Source organism: Mandrillus leucophaeus, unplaced genomic scaffold, assembly GCF_000951045.1.
Source record: "Mandrillus leucophaeus isolate KB7577 unplaced genomic scaffold, Mleu.le_1.0 Scaffold65, whole genome shotgun sequence".
Classification (NCBI taxonomy): domain Eukaryota; kingdom Metazoa; phylum Chordata; class Mammalia; order Primates; family Cercopithecidae; genus Mandrillus; species Mandrillus leucophaeus.
This window is the reverse complement of record NW_012107030.1, coordinates 3,426,834-3,442,890: the sequence shown is the minus strand read 5'-3', so window position 1 is coordinate 3,442,890 and position 16,057 is coordinate 3,426,834. Positions and strand designations below refer to the sequence as shown.

Sequence of the window (16,057 nt, the reverse complement as noted above, 5' to 3'; positions counted from 1 at the left end):
GGAGCTCAGCACTGGGGACTGATTGCCAGAGGGGTCCTCACAGCCCACGGTTCCTCGTGGCAGGCAAGGCCTTTCTCATCCAGCCAGAGGGGAGAGAGCTGTCTGTCCAGCACCCCAGGCTACACAGCTGTGTCCCCAGGACATATCTTGGTGTCTTCAGCTGTCCCAGAAAGATAGTCACGGAGCCCTCTTCAGGGGTAGCTGGGTGTCACCCTGACCGTCATCAGAGTGGACTCTGGCAGGGCCAGGCTGGCTCCCCACGTTGAGGCTGACCACAGGGTAGCTTTAGCTGTGCAAGGCCGCAAGGGGCAGGCATTCATGGGGGGGTCTTCAAGAGAGAAACTCCCCTGCTGCTTCTACTCATTAACTCCCTTGTTAGGGCTTTGCCTTTGAGCAGAGATCCCCCGCCAGCCAGTCCAAAGTATGAGGGTGGTGTGACTTCATGTACACAGTTGGGTCACCTCTAGACCCTGGACAAGCCCCTTCTCACATCTGCTGAGAAGGGAGTCCAGTTGGCTGTCCCCGCCTGCAGGTAGGAGGGTCAAATTCTGCTTTGCCCCTTACTCCGTCTTCCATAAAGTCTCTTCCAGATGACCCCAGCTCACAACGGCCCCTCCCTTCTCTGAGCCGTGGAGCTCATTGTCTCGAGCTGTGCCACTTGCCTCTGCTATGGGACCAAACAGCACCCTGGTCCTCATGCTGAGCTCTGCAGAGTACGGGGGGCTAGGGTCAGATCTCATGGGTCCTGAGGGGATAAGGTGAGAGAGGGCACAGGTGGCCCAGACAGCCCACTCCCTCCAGCCAGATCTCACTCATTAGACACCCAACCTAGGTTCAAATCCCCTCTCAGGCACTTATTGGCTGGGTGACCCTGAGAACCTCAGGGTTACTTAACCTTTCTGAACCTCAGTTTCCTCATCTGCAAAATGGGCACTATGATAATAGATACCTCAGGGTATGATTCAGTGAATTAATGAAGCAATGTGTTTAGCACAGGACCTAACTAGAGTTAGCCTTCGATATATGTAAACCATTGTTACCAATTAAATTATTTTTATAGGTTTTAAATATTGGGTCTGTGAATAAATTTCATTTGGAGGAGAAAAGTTTGCCACTAAAACAAGCAAAACAAGGAGAAAGAAGCTTTGAAAGCCATTGAATTTCAGCCAGCCCGTTTTGTACTTTACCACGTACAGTATAACCGAGAGACATAAGAACTTTTAGGCATAAGAACTGAGAGGCATAATATAAGGATATTATACCTTATATTATATCATTTCTGTCTTACTGGAGAAAAGGTATTTTGAGGTCAAAACCACACTGGCTCCATCTCTTTTTTCTTTTTTTTTTTCTCTTTTCTTTTTTTTTTTTTTTCTGAGACAGGGTCTCACCCTGTTGCCCAGGCTAGAGTGCAGTGGTGTGATCATGACTCACTGCAGCCTCGACCTCTTGGGCTCAGGGAAGCCTCCCGCCTCAGCCTCCCAAGTAGCTGAGACTACAGGCAAGCCACCATGTTTGGCTAATTTTTTTTTTTTTGGTAGAGATAGGCGGTCACTATGTCGCCCAGGCTGGTTCAAACTCTTGGCCTCAAGCAATCCTCTTGCCTTGGCCTCCTCCCAAAGTGCTGGGATTACAGGCGTGAGCCACTGAGTCCTGCCTGGCTTCATCTTCTTCTTTTAATTCTACCCCTGCCCGGCACCAGGCTGTGCCTGTGGTGGGTAAGGGTGGGTCCTCCCTACGTGGAAACAAAGGCAGAACCCTGCAGAGTGCACACAGGTGGGCAACTCAGGTCCCCCTTCGAACCGCTCTGTTTCTCCCCATGGCCCACCCTGCTGACATCTCTATCTGGTCCTTGCTGACTCGCACCAGGCTCAAGGTCATATCCTGGCACAACACGTTGTATCGTCTTGCTCATGAACAGACAGCCAGCACCAGCTCTGTGCCAGGCCTTGGGCCCTCCTGGACTGTGGGGGGGCCAAGCCATCAGCTCTCCTTCCTGAAGCAGATTTGCCCAGGGCCTCAGGATTTGTTGTGATATTCAGTTGCTCTGAAGTAGCCTGGAGGTACGGGTTCCCAAGAGACTCAGCTGCCAGAATTCCCAAGAAAGATCTCTAAGTCTCAGAAGCACAAGCCCCCAGTTGTCGATGCCCAAATCTCAAAGGACCCTTTGGGCATCTCTGGGGCAGTTCCTTCCTGTTTCAGAGGGTGAGACGGAGGCACAAAATGGCCGGGGTCGGAGGCCGGGCCAGAGCTCAGGCTCCTGGCTCTTGGCTCTTGGCCTGGGGCTCCTTCCATGACATCAAGCATCTTTTCTGCAAAAGTTGTGACCCATGCTCTGTGGGTTGCTCTTCTGTGTCTCCTGAGGCAGAGTGGGAAGGCAGGTCGGAGAGAGCAGCCACTACCCAGGCTGCTGATGGTAACGGGGAAATGTGCTCTGAGCCTGCTGTTTGGTGGGAGTGGCTTGGCCTGCACTTGGGTAAGCGGTGTTCACTGTCACAGCAGCTTGCATCCGTACCACAGGCTGCCCCCCAAGAAGCTAAAGCCTCTCAGGCCTGGCTCAGTGGGGAGACCCTGAGGGCAGGGGTGAGCCTCAGAGCAGGCTGGGCCTAGAAAAGAAATAAAGAAGGAAGGAAGGGATTTGGACATTCAGGACCGTGGGGAACAGAAAACAAGCCACTGATTTCATTCACGAAGGACAGGCCAGCTGCCGCCTCGGGCATCCCCTCCACCCCCGGGGATTGACACCTCCCTGCCCTGAGAAACCATCCGGTGGACTTAGCAAATCAGCCCCGTAGGGAAGAGGAGGCAAGGCTTTCAGATTTCAGCATCCTCCTGGGAGAGAGCTGTGTCCACACCCTATCTTTCTGAGCCCACTCCCAGCAATTTTCTCAATTATCCCTGTAATTTATTAAAAACCCATCTCAAAGCCCAGCTGGTGAGTCAGTCCCTGGGAACAGCTGGCAGAGGGTGAATGGTAGGAGGAGGGGACGGGGTAGGGTGAGGCCTGCCCTGGGTGGAGCTGCCTTCCAGATGCGGCTGCCCCTCCTGGGTAGGACACAGCAACTCTTGGAAATGTCCTTTCAAACTTAAAATACTCAGGCCAGCAGCTTAACCTAGAAAGAGAAAGAAACAATGGGGGTGACGTTTGTTTCGTGCTGGCTACTACGGCCAGATCTGGGCCAAATGCCTTACCTGAAGTTTTTATTGATTGGCTCCGAGAGAAATTCCTATTCCTGATCATCTTCCTGACAAGAGTGAGGCTGAGCAGTTAAGACCAAGGCCACAGCTGCAAGTTACAGATCTGGGATTCAAACCCAGGCCTGCAGCTCCGGGGCTACAGTTCCCCTCCCCTCCTGACCCCTCCTCCCTCCTGAGCCTGCCTGTCCACCTGGGCCTGATCCAAACCCTTTCACACATGAACCTCGAGGCTGGGCAGGTGTTCATCCTCTGTTTTGCCCTCGGAGGAAAGAAGCCCAGCACGGCCAAGGGGCGTCACCAGGCCTGCTGCGGGCTTAATGATGGGCTGGGTCATGCTGCAGAGCCCCTTATGGTTGGGAGCATTTGCACACCTTGTCAGCTCTGACTACATGCCCAGGCCATGGGGACTGTCATTATCAATGTTATGCAGATGAGGAATGAGGCTCAGAGAAGCCAAGTGACTTCCATGAGGTCACACAGCCTGTAAGTGGCACAGCCAGAAGTCTCACCCTGAACCTGGGCTCATTCACCACCTTGCAGCTCAGCCACCTCCCCAGATCACCAGTGTCCAGGTAGCCCTGAGCCAGGTGCAGGCTGGAGGGGCAGCCGGTCACACGCTGGGGCAGAGACGGGCTGCCAGGTACACCAGCACCTGGAGCCTGGCCGGTTCTTGGCCCAACACCTGTGGGCAAACCTGGCCACACTGCTGCTGGCTCCTCACTGACCACCTCCCTTCCCTTCCTTCTTCTAGTCCCCTGTTTTCATAGCCCAAGTTGGCCGAGACCTGGTCTCCCAGACGGAGGAGAAGCTCCTGCAGAAGCCATGCAAAGAACTCTTCTCTGCCTGTGCACAGTAAGTGCCCCAGCCACCTGGCCTGTCCTCCCTGGGCTGCCCAGAGATGGGATGCCACAGCTCTCCACCTGACCGTACAGGGCACTGGGGCAGGTCTTCCGTGCCTGACAGCGTCAGCCAAGTTATACCAACTGTTTGTATACTTCCCATGAAGAGAAAAAGATATCGAGATGCCAAGTCCGAAGAAAACATCTGCTGCTAAGGGCGTTGAAAGCAAGTGGCTCTCCAGGCTGTTGAGACAGAGGAATGTGCAAACATTTGACCCTGTCTGGGTGGTTTGGAGATCTTTCCCAGGGTCCTCAACCCCCACCACCACCACCAACCAGAGCCAGTGCTACTGATGCAGAGGGCACTTCTCAGCCGAACCGTGTCACCTTGTCTGCAAGTGGCACATCCACCCCGCAGGGGGTGAGACGAGTCGATGGCCATGCTGCCAGCAGAGTGCCAACTAAACCCCACCCCATCCTGCACACACATACACTGAAGGCATGAGCACCGAGGAGCACACACAAGTACAAACATACACACACAAGTACACACACACTTGCTGACACAGGTACACACACACACACACGCCCGTGCAAGCTCTCCAAAGCCAGGTTACCCCACATAGCTGGATGAGCCTAGAGGCTTTTTGTGTGCCCTTATTCAGCACCACAGACATCAGTTGAGTACCTACTGTGTACCTGGCACTGTGCTGGGTGCTAGGGGATACCAAGGTGAACAAGAACCCAGTCCTGGCTTTCATGGAGTTTATACAAGAAAAACAGCAACCTGCATACACTTAGAGGGGAGCTGGGAGGGCTGTCCTGGGACTAAGCCCTGGCTTAGGTGCTGGGGAGAGGCCGTGGTAGACAGAGCAAGCTTGGTTGCTGCTCTCTTGGAGCTGCCCAGGAGTCAGATCTGACAGTGGGTGTGGTCTTGGTTGGTGACCCTGACCCTGAGGGAATGGCCATCTTGGCTCCCAACGATGGCTTTCAGGTTTGGCAGGACACAGCCTCTGACATGCACCACCTGCCGTAGTCCCCTCCCTTGCCCAGGCCCCAAGTGCCTGTGCTAGATTACTCAGCGTGGCCACTTTCTAAAGGAAAGAAGCTACCTGCAGGCAGCTTCAGAACCTGCCCTGATGGCCTAAGATCCATAGAGATCCACGGCATCCCAGGGCTCAACCTGGCGCCTGGCCCACAGCGGGTGACCAGTAAATTCCGCTGCATGCATAAAAAACTCCCAGTGGCTTTGCTAGTCCAAGACCAGATCCAGAGCTGCAGTTCTGAGGGGCTGTGGCCCCACCCTTCCCCCAACCACCTACCACCCCTGATTCCCGGCCCCTCCCTGCACCTCGCTAAGTCTTCATCTGTTCTCGGCTTAAGGTCCCTTCTTCAGAGAGACCCCTCTACCCTCACAGTCCCCGCCGAACTCATTCATGATGACATACCCCTGGGATTGTTTATTTCATGTTTGCTATTCACTGTTTGTGTCCCACATACAATGCCAAGCCTTTGCTCCCAGCTGTATCCCAGGACCTAGAACAGTACCCAACACATGGCAGGTGCCCAACAAGTGTTGGCAGGACCAACCAGGTTCACACAACACTCAGCAGAATGGCAGGACCTCTGGCCAGACGTGCTGCGTCTGCATGGGTTGAGAGCCCTGTTTCCTTGCGTTTCCAAAGCTGGATACAGCTTTGCCTCCGTGCTTGAAGATCGGGATTATAAAATGTTCATCCTCTTGTTCCATCTGCGCCAGGTCTGTCCACGAGTACCTGAGGGGAGAACCATTCCACGAATATCTGGACAGCATGTATTTTGACCGCTTTCTCCAGTGGAAGTGGTTGGAAAGGTGAGTCCACAACACCCCATACAGATCAGGGAGGCAGAGGGTACACATTTTTCATCTGAGAATTCACATAAAAATCAGTTACCTCCCATGGGCTCATGGTTAAAACAAAATTAACCTGACTCCTCCTGTTAATTAAGTTGTGTATTCTAGAAATGCTGTATGCTTATTCAAGTGCGCGCACACACACACATTCACATAAACGTAAACGGCATCTTGTTCTTACTTTTTTGCTTCACTGTCTTTGGGAACTCTTTCTCTGCTAGCGAATAAAGAGCTGCCATATTCCTTGGAGTAGTTGCACATCCTTGATTTAATCCAGTGCCCTGTTGATCAATATTGAGGTAGTTCTCCATTTTTCTGTGTGCAGCCCTCGCTAAGTAATAAGTAGCTTTGTACATAAATCTTTAAGTACTTCTGCAAGTACATCCAGAGAAATTCCTAGCAGAGGAATTTCTGGGTCAGAAGGCACCTGATTTTAAACTGTGAGTGCTGTTAAGCTGCCATCCAAAACAGCTGCCCCTGACCTCCAGTGCAACAGTGCCTGAGTGCCTGCTCCTCAGCTTCACCAACACTGTTCTCGTGTTTTCCTACCCAGTGAGCGAGCAGGGCAGCTTCCTTGTTGCTTATTTTCTTGTCTCTCTAATAATGGGGGAGACCAAGCATCTTTTCCTGTGTGCTTGCCGCCTTACTCTCTTCAAAGTACTCGCCCATGTGTGGCTGTGACTTGGGCAGTTGTGTCCCCACTGTGACAGATGAGGAAGCAGAACATAGGACCTGACTTAGCTCATCACCCAGGAAGCCAGCAGTGCTGCCGACGAGGCCCCAGCACAGTGCTCTGCCACCTTCACTGGCCTAGGATTTGCAGAGCGGGGCGATGCCTGTGTAAAATCCATGCTGGGCCAAGCTGGCAGACGAGGGTGGGAGCCTCCCCTCCCACAGCCCAGAGGCCTGGCACGCACAGCCATCTGGGGGCATCTGGTGAGAAAGGAGCCATCCACTGCTGTCTGCCAGCCCCACAGCTGGTTGCGTCCCCCGTAGACACTCAGGCAGCTACAGGCCAGGAGCCCCTCTGAGCCCCGTTCACAGCCCTTCCCTGCCTGCTTCCGGAAACCCAGCAGAAAGCCCTGGGCTCTGCAGCCATGGATGGCTGCTTTCTCTCCACCTGACTGGTGGGGATGACAGCATGACCAGAGATGGCCTCCTTAATGGCTGCTGTCCACCCTGCACAGGCACACCATGGCTCCAGGACAGCTTGAGAGGCAAAGGATTGGCCTAGACATCTACTGGAGGCACCAGAGCCCCCAGCCTGGGTCCGAGTCCCGCCTCTGCCTCTCCCAAGGAGGGGCCTCAGAAAGGGTCACTCACGTCTCCACACCTCAGCGTCCTCATTTGTAAAATGGGGATGATTGTGCCTGCATTGTGGGCTTGGGCTGAGGGGGAGATAAGATAAGCACAATACCTGCTGGAACAAGGCAGGTGTTCCGCAAAGCTCAGCCATTTGACCACAGGAAATAAACTGCTGAATGCAGTTGTTGCGTCCATCACCACCATCATCACCATCATCACCATCACCACCATCATCAGCATCACTGCTATCATCAGCATCAATGCCATCAACAGCATCACTGCCATCAACAGCATCACCACCTTCATCGACATCACCACCATCATCAGCATCACTGCCTTCATCGACATCACCACCATCATCAGCATCACCACCTTCATCAACATCACCACCATTGTCAGCAGCATCACCATCATCAGCATCACCACCATCAAGAGCATCATTGCCATCAACAGCATCACCACCATCATCAGCATCACCGCCATCAACAGCATCACCACCATCAGTAGCATCACAGCCATCAACAGCATCACCACCATCAACAGCATCACCGCCATCATCAGTATCACCGCCATCATCAGCATCACCGCTATCATCAGCATCAGTGCCATCAACAGCATCACCGCCATCAACAGCATCACCGCCATCATCAGTATCACCGCCATCATCAGCATCACTGCTATCATCAGCATCACCACCATCATCAGCATCACTGCTGTTATCAATGTCCCACTGCCATCAACAACATCACCGCCATCAACAGCGTCACCACCTTCATCAACATCACCACCATCATCAGCATCACCACCTTCATCGACATCACCACCATCATCAGCATCACTGCCTTCATCGATGTCACCACCATCATCAGCATCACTACCTTCATCATCACCACCGTCAGCATCATCACCATCGTCAGCATCATCACCATCATCAGCATCACCGCCATCAACAGCATCACCGCCATCAACAGCATCACCGCCATCATCACCGCCATCATCAGCATCACCGCCATCAACAGCATCACCGCCATCAACAGCATCACCGCCATCAACAGCATCACCACCATCATCAGCATCACCTCCATCATCAGCATCACCTCCATCATCAGCATCATTGCCATCATCAGCATCACCACCATCATCAGCATCACCTCCATCATTAGCATCATCACCATCATCAGCATCACTGACATCATCAGCATCACTGCCATCATCAGCATCACTGCCATCATCAGCATCACCGCCATCATCAGCATCACCTCCATCATCAGCATCATCGCCATCATCACCATCACCACCATCATCAGCATCACCTCCTTCATTAGCATCATCACCGTCATCAGCAGCACTGCCATCATCAGCATCACCACCATCATCAGCATCGCTGCTGTTATCAGTATCCCACTGTCATCAACAGCATTACCACCATCATTAGTATCACCGCCATTGTCAGCGTCACTGCCGTCAACAGCATCACTGCCATCAACAGCATCACCACCATCATCAGTATCACCGCCATCAACAGCATCACTGCCATTAGCCCCACTTCACCAGGTCTGATATTGGGAGGAACAGCCAACTCTTGCTGGAGGGTCAGTCCTGATTCTGACAATTACAGGGCAGTCTAGTGGAACTGTGTTCACCATGCCCACGCCCCGTTCTGGAGCCCTGGCTGTGAAACACACAACCCCAATCTGTGCGTACCTTCCCAGAGTGGCAGTGTGGGGTCAGGATACGCAGCATGGGCTGCCTAGACCCCAACTCCAGCCCACCACTACCAGCCAGGGCCTTGGGCAACTCATTTCACTTCTTGAAGCCTCTGTGTTCTCATCTGCAGAATGGGGATGATAATGATGCCTGCTCCCTGAGCTGGTGTGAGGATTATACAAGCCCCCATGCATGCTTGGAGCAGCAGGTATTGTTACTATAGAGACCCCAGAGCAGGGTATGTCCTTTATTCCTAGGAATTCAAATAATGACATCTGACACAACACCAGTTTACAAAGAGCCCTCACAGGATGTAAGACCTTCTCATGATAATTTTCCTCAGAGGAGTTGGAGCAGCCTTGGGCCACTCAGCAAGCGCCTGGCAAGGCTGGAACCTGAACCCAGAGTCCCCCTCCCAAGTCCTCGGCCCTTGGTCCACCCAGCACTCCAGTTCCCATAGCAGCCTTTGTCAGTGGTCACCGGCTTTCCTTTTTCTTATCTGCACCAAGCACATGAAATGGAGAAATTGTCCTTTTTAATCTGTGGCCTGATTGCAAAGAAGTTAAGAGTTCACCTTTTTGAAGGCATTAAGTTTTTGGAGCCTGTAGGTCAGGACCTTGGCCTAGGAATGAATGTCCTACATAATGGATAGCACCCTGCACAAGATCCTGCCCTGTTCATGCTGCACTGCTGAAATAGTCGAGGGATTTTTTTCCTCCCAAGGTTAACCAAGAAATTCCTGGGAACTTGCATTCCACTCATTTCCCCCAGCAGAGGAGTTCTTTGGAGATGCCGACCAACCGTTTCTCCTCCATGCATCGTAAACTGTTAGGCGGGTAGCCTTCATGTGGTTTTGGGGGCGGTTGCAGGGAAGGCTTCCCAGGGCCACATGGTAAAGGCAGGCATGTGGCAGGTCTTCCCTTTGGCTGCCCAGCTGCTCCTGTGTGGGAGAGCGGGAGACCTGCAGAGGGCAGCTCTGTGCTTCGGTGAGGATTGGGCCCTGCGTCCTGAGGAAGCACTGTTGAAGGGAGAAGTGAGCCGTGGCATGCAAATTCAAGACAGGGTGCCAGAGAGTACCCTGGCTTTTCGGGGCTGTCCTCAGAGTGCGGCTGTAGTGCCGCAGATGTGATTTCCAGGAAAGACTCATTCGTTCAAGAGCTGCTGGGTGACTGAAGGCTCCCTGGTCATCCTCAGCTGACCCAGTTCTTTAGCCCTGTTCAGCCTCTAGCCAACCGCTGCCCTGGTCAGGACTTTTGAGGAGTTTAGGGGCAGTGCTCAAAAATAGTCCTGGAGAGCCAAGAGCCAATTTTCACGTTTTAAGCTGATTATTTGTAGCCAGACAGACCAGCAATGCAAACCACAAGCCCTCTGCACCAGGATGTCCTTTATGGCAACTAGATGAGACCATGTCTTTGTTTAGTCCAAAAAGTGCCATCATGCCTCATAATCAGAAGTTTTGTCTGATTCAATGTCATAAATGGCTTTGGCTCATTAAAACGAGGAGTCAGAAGACGCAAGGCGATCATTACTTCCAGTCCGATCTTGGCAGGCAGGATCTTCTCATGTTCCTCATCTATGTGGGAAATATAATAAAGGGTCCTCAGTAGGGAAAAGGTTGGGAACCAGTGGTAAAGATCCCCAGGACACGATTTGAAGATCAGCAGCCTCTGCCCCCTCCTGAGGCCAGGTCTCCTGGGCCAGCAGCAGGAGTGCCCGCAGGAAGGAATAGGCTGTGCCCAGGACAGGAAGCACTGCCATCCTGCTGGGCAGGCTGAGATGCACAGGTGTAGGGAGGCCTGTGACCTCCTCCATGTCCTCTGTGGGCCGCTGGTCCTCTGCAGCGCCTGGCCCCCACCCCTCCCTGCACAGAGGGCACAGCTTACTTCTGAGTTTCACCACATGATTTGCAGAGAGAGGAGAACCACGTGGAAAGTGTGGTCAAGCACCTCTGTGCTCACATTTTTCAAGCCTTCTGAGCAAGCGAGGCCTGTGCATCCCCCAGCTTGCAGGGGGCTAGGGGCCGGGGGGCTTGGGATTTGAACACTCAGCTTCAGACTAAGTCCTTGAAGGTCCAGTCTCCAGCATTGATTCCTGGGGGGGTCCCTGCGGCTGCTGTGGGGCTCCTGGAATGACACCCCACCCCAGCTGCTCTCAATGTGCCGCTGTTTCCTGTGGATTCTGAGTCTTGGCACCGTGAGACCAGTGTGCAGTGTGGGACTCTTCTTTCTTCCAGGCAACCGGTGACCAAAAACACTTTCAGGCAGTACCGAGTGCTGGGAAAAGGGGGCTTCGGGGAGGTGAGTGAACATTCACGTTTTTAATTGAAAGTTCTTATATTCAAGTCACCTTTTCTGTCCCTTCTGGATCGACCTCGAGGGTCAGCGCAGGGGTCCCCCTGGGATGCCAGCGGCTCAGTGTGGGCCCCGGGGGCAGTGAGGGTGGGGGAGAGTCAGTGACCTTGGGGCTATCAGGTGTGTCTAAGGTGGAAGGAGGGTGTGGAGCTGGGCAGGTGAGACAGAGGGGCTCTCCCACCGGCCTCAGGCAGGGTCCAGCCTGCAGAGGACAAATGGGCCGCCCTGGTTGTGTGTGGAGAGGAGATGTGAGGGCATGAGGAGGCTGGGCAACCTTGGCTGCTCAGTGCCTGGATGACGCTGTCATGCAAGATTCGAGATTTCGTTGTACATTATCCGATCTTCGATCTTCCCAGCACGTGAGGCAAGACTTGTTATTCCCATTTTAGAGATCAGGAAGCTGAGGTCCAGAATGATTCGGTGACCCAGCCAAAGGCACGCAGAAAATGTGGCGCAGAACTAAGACTTGAGCCCAAATGCTTTGGTTCCCACTTATCTGGATTATAAAGGCAGGGTTCTTGAGGATCTCCTATCACCTACTCCCAAAACAAACATCTCTACCAGCAGCTGCTAGGAGAAAATTCAGTTGCCCTGGGAATGGGACAGTACTTGGGGCCCCAGTCAGTTATCTAAGCCTTGGTGTGAGTGGCTCATTCTGCCCCTTCCAGGACTGGGAATCCTCGAAGGGGAGGAGGAGGGAGGGCAAGGGCCCAGGACAGCCGTGGGTCCCAGGCCAGGCATCATGGGGTCCTGGGAGCCTGGAGCACCCACGAAGCCAGGCAGGGCCGGCTCTGACCCCATCCATTCTCCACCTGGGAGCCCTGTGGTCCCGGCCCTGGAGGAGCTAGAGACAGGCCTCCACAGTGCTCCTGCCACCCTGGTTTCTTTCTTGCACTGCAGGTGTGTGCCTGCCAGGTTCGGGCCACGGGTAAAATGTACGCCTGCAAGCGCTTGGAGAAGAAGAGGATCAAAAAGAGGAAAGGGGAGTCCATGGCCCTCAACGAGAAGCAGATCCTCGAGAAGGTCAACAGTCAGTTTGTGGTGAGTGAGCATCTGGGCCCAGTGACCGGCTCGCCCTTCTGTGGACTGGGGCTTCCCTCCCTCCGGAAGGGTGTGGTCCTCTAATGCGGCAGGTCCCCATCCCAGGGAAGGGGAATGCCAGTGACAGGGCTGAGCTACAGAAAGGCAGCAAGACAGTCCTCCATCACAAGGCCTCTTGTGGTCGATTGTGGCTGGCTTTGTCCCATCCCCAGAGCCAGCCAGTGCCTGCCTCCCTGCTGTGTGTGAGACTGACGCCTCTGTTCTCCTGGACCACTTTGTAAACTCCTCAGTGGACAAAAGCAAGTTCACCTGGGCCCAGCCTGGGAGCTGTGGGTTCCACAGACCCTCTAGGCTGGTGCCATCATGTTGGGGACCTTAGTACCAGCATCCTGGAATGGCGCTATCAAGTCTGTGTACGTTGTGTTAGTCAGTCTAGACTGGGCCCTGCTGCGGTAACAAATTTGCCCCAAACCCTAAGTAGCTGAATACAGCAGAGGTTCATCTGTCACTCACCTGAAGTCCAATCAGATTGGGCCAACTACCTCCATCTAACAGCTGCCCTGTCTGGAGCCTTGAAAGTGAGTGCTAGGGGTTCCACACAGAGACTTTCCACTACCTCTCCTGGACGAATGTTCCTCAATTTCACCCACAGTCTGCCAGCCAGAACCAGTCAACACCAGAGACAAGTTAGTTTCAGGGGAGGCTGGGAAATGTGAAGTGCATGGATATTTGGTCAGCTCTAATACCTTCTGCTACATGCTGTTATAAAAAATAAAGCTGGGTGCAGTGGTACATGCCTGTAGTCCCAGCTACTCAGAAGGCTGAGGCAGGAGGATTGCTTGAACCCAGGACTTTGAGGCTGCAGTGAGCCATGATCATGCCACTGCACCCCAGCCTGGGTGACACAGCAAGACCTCATCTCTAAAAATAAATACATGCATACATTAAAAATAATATATACACAAGGTAAAAATTTAAACAGCACAGAAGGATACACAATAAAACGAAAAGCTTCCCTCTTTGATTAATCACTCCAGACATGTTTTATTCATGTACAGGCTTTATTATTTTTAGCCAATGGGATCTTCTGTACCTCTTGTGGAGGAATGTTTTTCCCTTACATTGTAGATCTTTTTCTCCATCCAGACCTCTAATTCATGCCCCTTTTAAAGTTGGGCATCATTCTCCTGAAGAGATAAAGCATAATCCGTATAGTCAGTCCCCATGGATGGAAATTGTTTTCCATCTTTAAACCACTAGAGGGCCAGGCACGGTGGCTCACGCCTGTAATCCTAGCACTTTGGAAGGTCGAGACAGACAGATCACTTGAGGTCAGGAGTTCAAGACCAACCTGGCCAACATGGCAAAACCCCATCTCTACTAAAAATACAAAAATTACCTGGGCATGGTGGTGGGCGCCTGTAATTCCAGCTACTTGGGAGGCTGAGGCATGAGAATCACTTGAACCTGAGAGGCAGAGATTGCAGTGAGCTGAGATCGTGCCACCACACTCCAGCATGAGCGACAGTGAGACTTCGTAAAACAAACAAACAAACACTACAGACCAGTGGCAGTCCAAGAGGATGGAAGTTTGCATCTTGGATCTCATCCCAGGCCACCCTCAGCTGCCAGCCTTGTCTGGGGTGCAGGTGTGGGCAGTGCCATGGTATGTGGAGAAGAGGCGGATGAGGCTAACTCCAGCCATCATTTCAGCCACGGGCCTCCTTGAGTCCAGAACCTTCCTCCCCACCACCAGCCCCTTCAGCAGGAAGCCCTGGATGCTGCCTGCGGAGCCTTGTCTCTGAAGGGATGGTGCTGGCTCTGGCCACGGATGGTGCTGGTGGGTCCCGCTCGGGGAAGAGGATCGTGTGACTCACAAAGCTGGGCGGCACGTCTTTAACAGCCTTCAGTCACGATGGCTGCACCTTCTTTAACTGTGCCCCATCCACGGCCCCTGGCAGGGAGTTCCCACAGTGTCACCTCCTGGAGCCCTTTCTCAGTGATCACCTGGGCAGATGTGGGAGGAAGGTGATAGCTGTAGCCGTTGCAGCAGAAGCACGGTCCCCATGAGCTCACTCATCCTCAGCTGTCATTTTGTCTCCTCTCCTCAAAAATACCTGATGTTGATGCACCAGTTTTATGGCACAGCCAGTTCCTAGCCTGGCCCTCAATGGCCGGGTTTCATGTGTGCCACCTCCCTACATGGAGAAGGATTACCTTCTGGCATAATTTACTCCTGCCGCCCCACCATGGCCTTGCTTCACAGAGCCTTGGGTGTCTGGACTCCACCAGCAGAGGACTAGACCCCTCTCTCTTGGTGGCCCCTTGCCAGGTGGACCAGTGTATTAGTCCATTTTCACACTGCTGATGAAGACATACCTGAGACCAAGCAATTTACAAAAGAAAGAGGTTTGAAGGACTTACAGTTCCACGTGGCTGGGGAGGCCTCACAATCATGGTGGAATGCAAAAGGCACTTCTTACATGGCAGTGGCAAGAGAAGAATGAGAACCAAGTGAAAGGGGTTTCCCCTTATAAAACCATCAGATCTCGTGAGACTTATACACTACCACGAGAACAGTATGGGAGAAACTGCCCACAATTCAATTATCTCCCACCAGGTCCCTCCCACAACACATGGGAATTATGGGAGTACAATTCAAGATGAGATTTGGGTGGGGACACAGCCAAACCATATCTTTCCACCCCTGGCCACTCCCAAATCTCATGACCTCACATTTCAAAACCAGTCATGCCTTCCCAACAGTCCCCCAAAATCTTAACTCATTTCAGCATTAACTCAAAAGTCCATACACAGTCCACAGTCTCACCTGAGACAAGGCAAGTCCTTTCCACCTACAAGCCTGTAAAATCAAAAGCAAGTTAGTTACTTCCTAGATACAATAGGGGTACAGGCATTGGGTAAACACAGCTGTTCCAAATGGATGGAATTGGCCAAAGCAAAGGGGCTACAGGCCCCATGCAAGTCCAAAATCCAGCAGAGCAGTCAAATCTTAAAGCTCTGAAGTGATCTCCTTTGACTCCATGTCTCACATCCAGATCATGCTGATGCCTTGGGCAACTCCATCCCTGTGACTTTGCAGGGTACTGTCTCCATCCTGGCTGCTTTCATGGGCTGGCATTGAGTGTCTGCAGATTTTCCAGGCAAATGGTGCAAGCTGTCAGTGGATCTACCATTCTGGGGTCTGAAGGACAGTGGCCCCCTTCTGACAGCTCCAATAGTCCATGCCCCAGTAGGGACTCCGTGTGGGGGCTCTGACCCCACATTTCCCTTCTGCACTGCCATAGCAGAGGGTCTCCATGAGGGCCCCGCCCCTGCAGCAAACTTCTGCCTGAGCATCCAGGTGTTTGCACACATCTTCTGAAGTCTAGGCGGAGGTTCCCAAACCTCAATTCTTGACTTCTGTGCACTCGCAGGCTCAACACTACATGGAAGCTGCCAAGGCTTGGGGTTTCCACCATGGCTCGAGCTCTAGATTGGCCTGTTTCAGCCACAGCCAAGCTCTAGATTGGCCCGTTTCAGCCTCAGCTGCACACAGCACAGGGACCCTGGACCCAGCCTGCAAAACCGCTTTTTCCTCCTAGGCCTCTGGGCCTGTGATGGGAGGGGCTGCTGTGAAGACCTCTGACATGCCCTGGAAACATTTTCCCCATGGTCTTGGGGATTAACATTCAGCTCCTTGTTAGTTATGCAAATTTAGT

The 16,057-nt window shown here is 53.0% G+C and overlaps 1 protein-coding gene across 2 annotated transcripts in view; it reads left to right on the top strand.

The window, feature by feature from the left end:
* Window positions 1-16,057, top strand: part of GRK5 (G protein-coupled receptor kinase 5) — a 121,376-nt gene that overhangs the window by 81,332 nt on the left and 23,987 nt on the right. For both annotated transcript variants that reach the window (XM_012001093.1, XM_012001094.1), the window contains exons 4-7: window positions 3,950-4,050; window positions 5,797-5,889; window positions 11,177-11,240; window positions 12,195-12,335. In XM_012001093.1, the coding sequence (XP_011856483.1) occupies window positions 3,950-4,050; window positions 5,797-5,889; window positions 11,177-11,240; window positions 12,195-12,335 (399 nt within the window). The remainder of the gene's footprint in view (window positions 1-3,949; window positions 4,051-5,796; window positions 5,890-11,176; window positions 11,241-12,194; window positions 12,336-16,057) is intronic.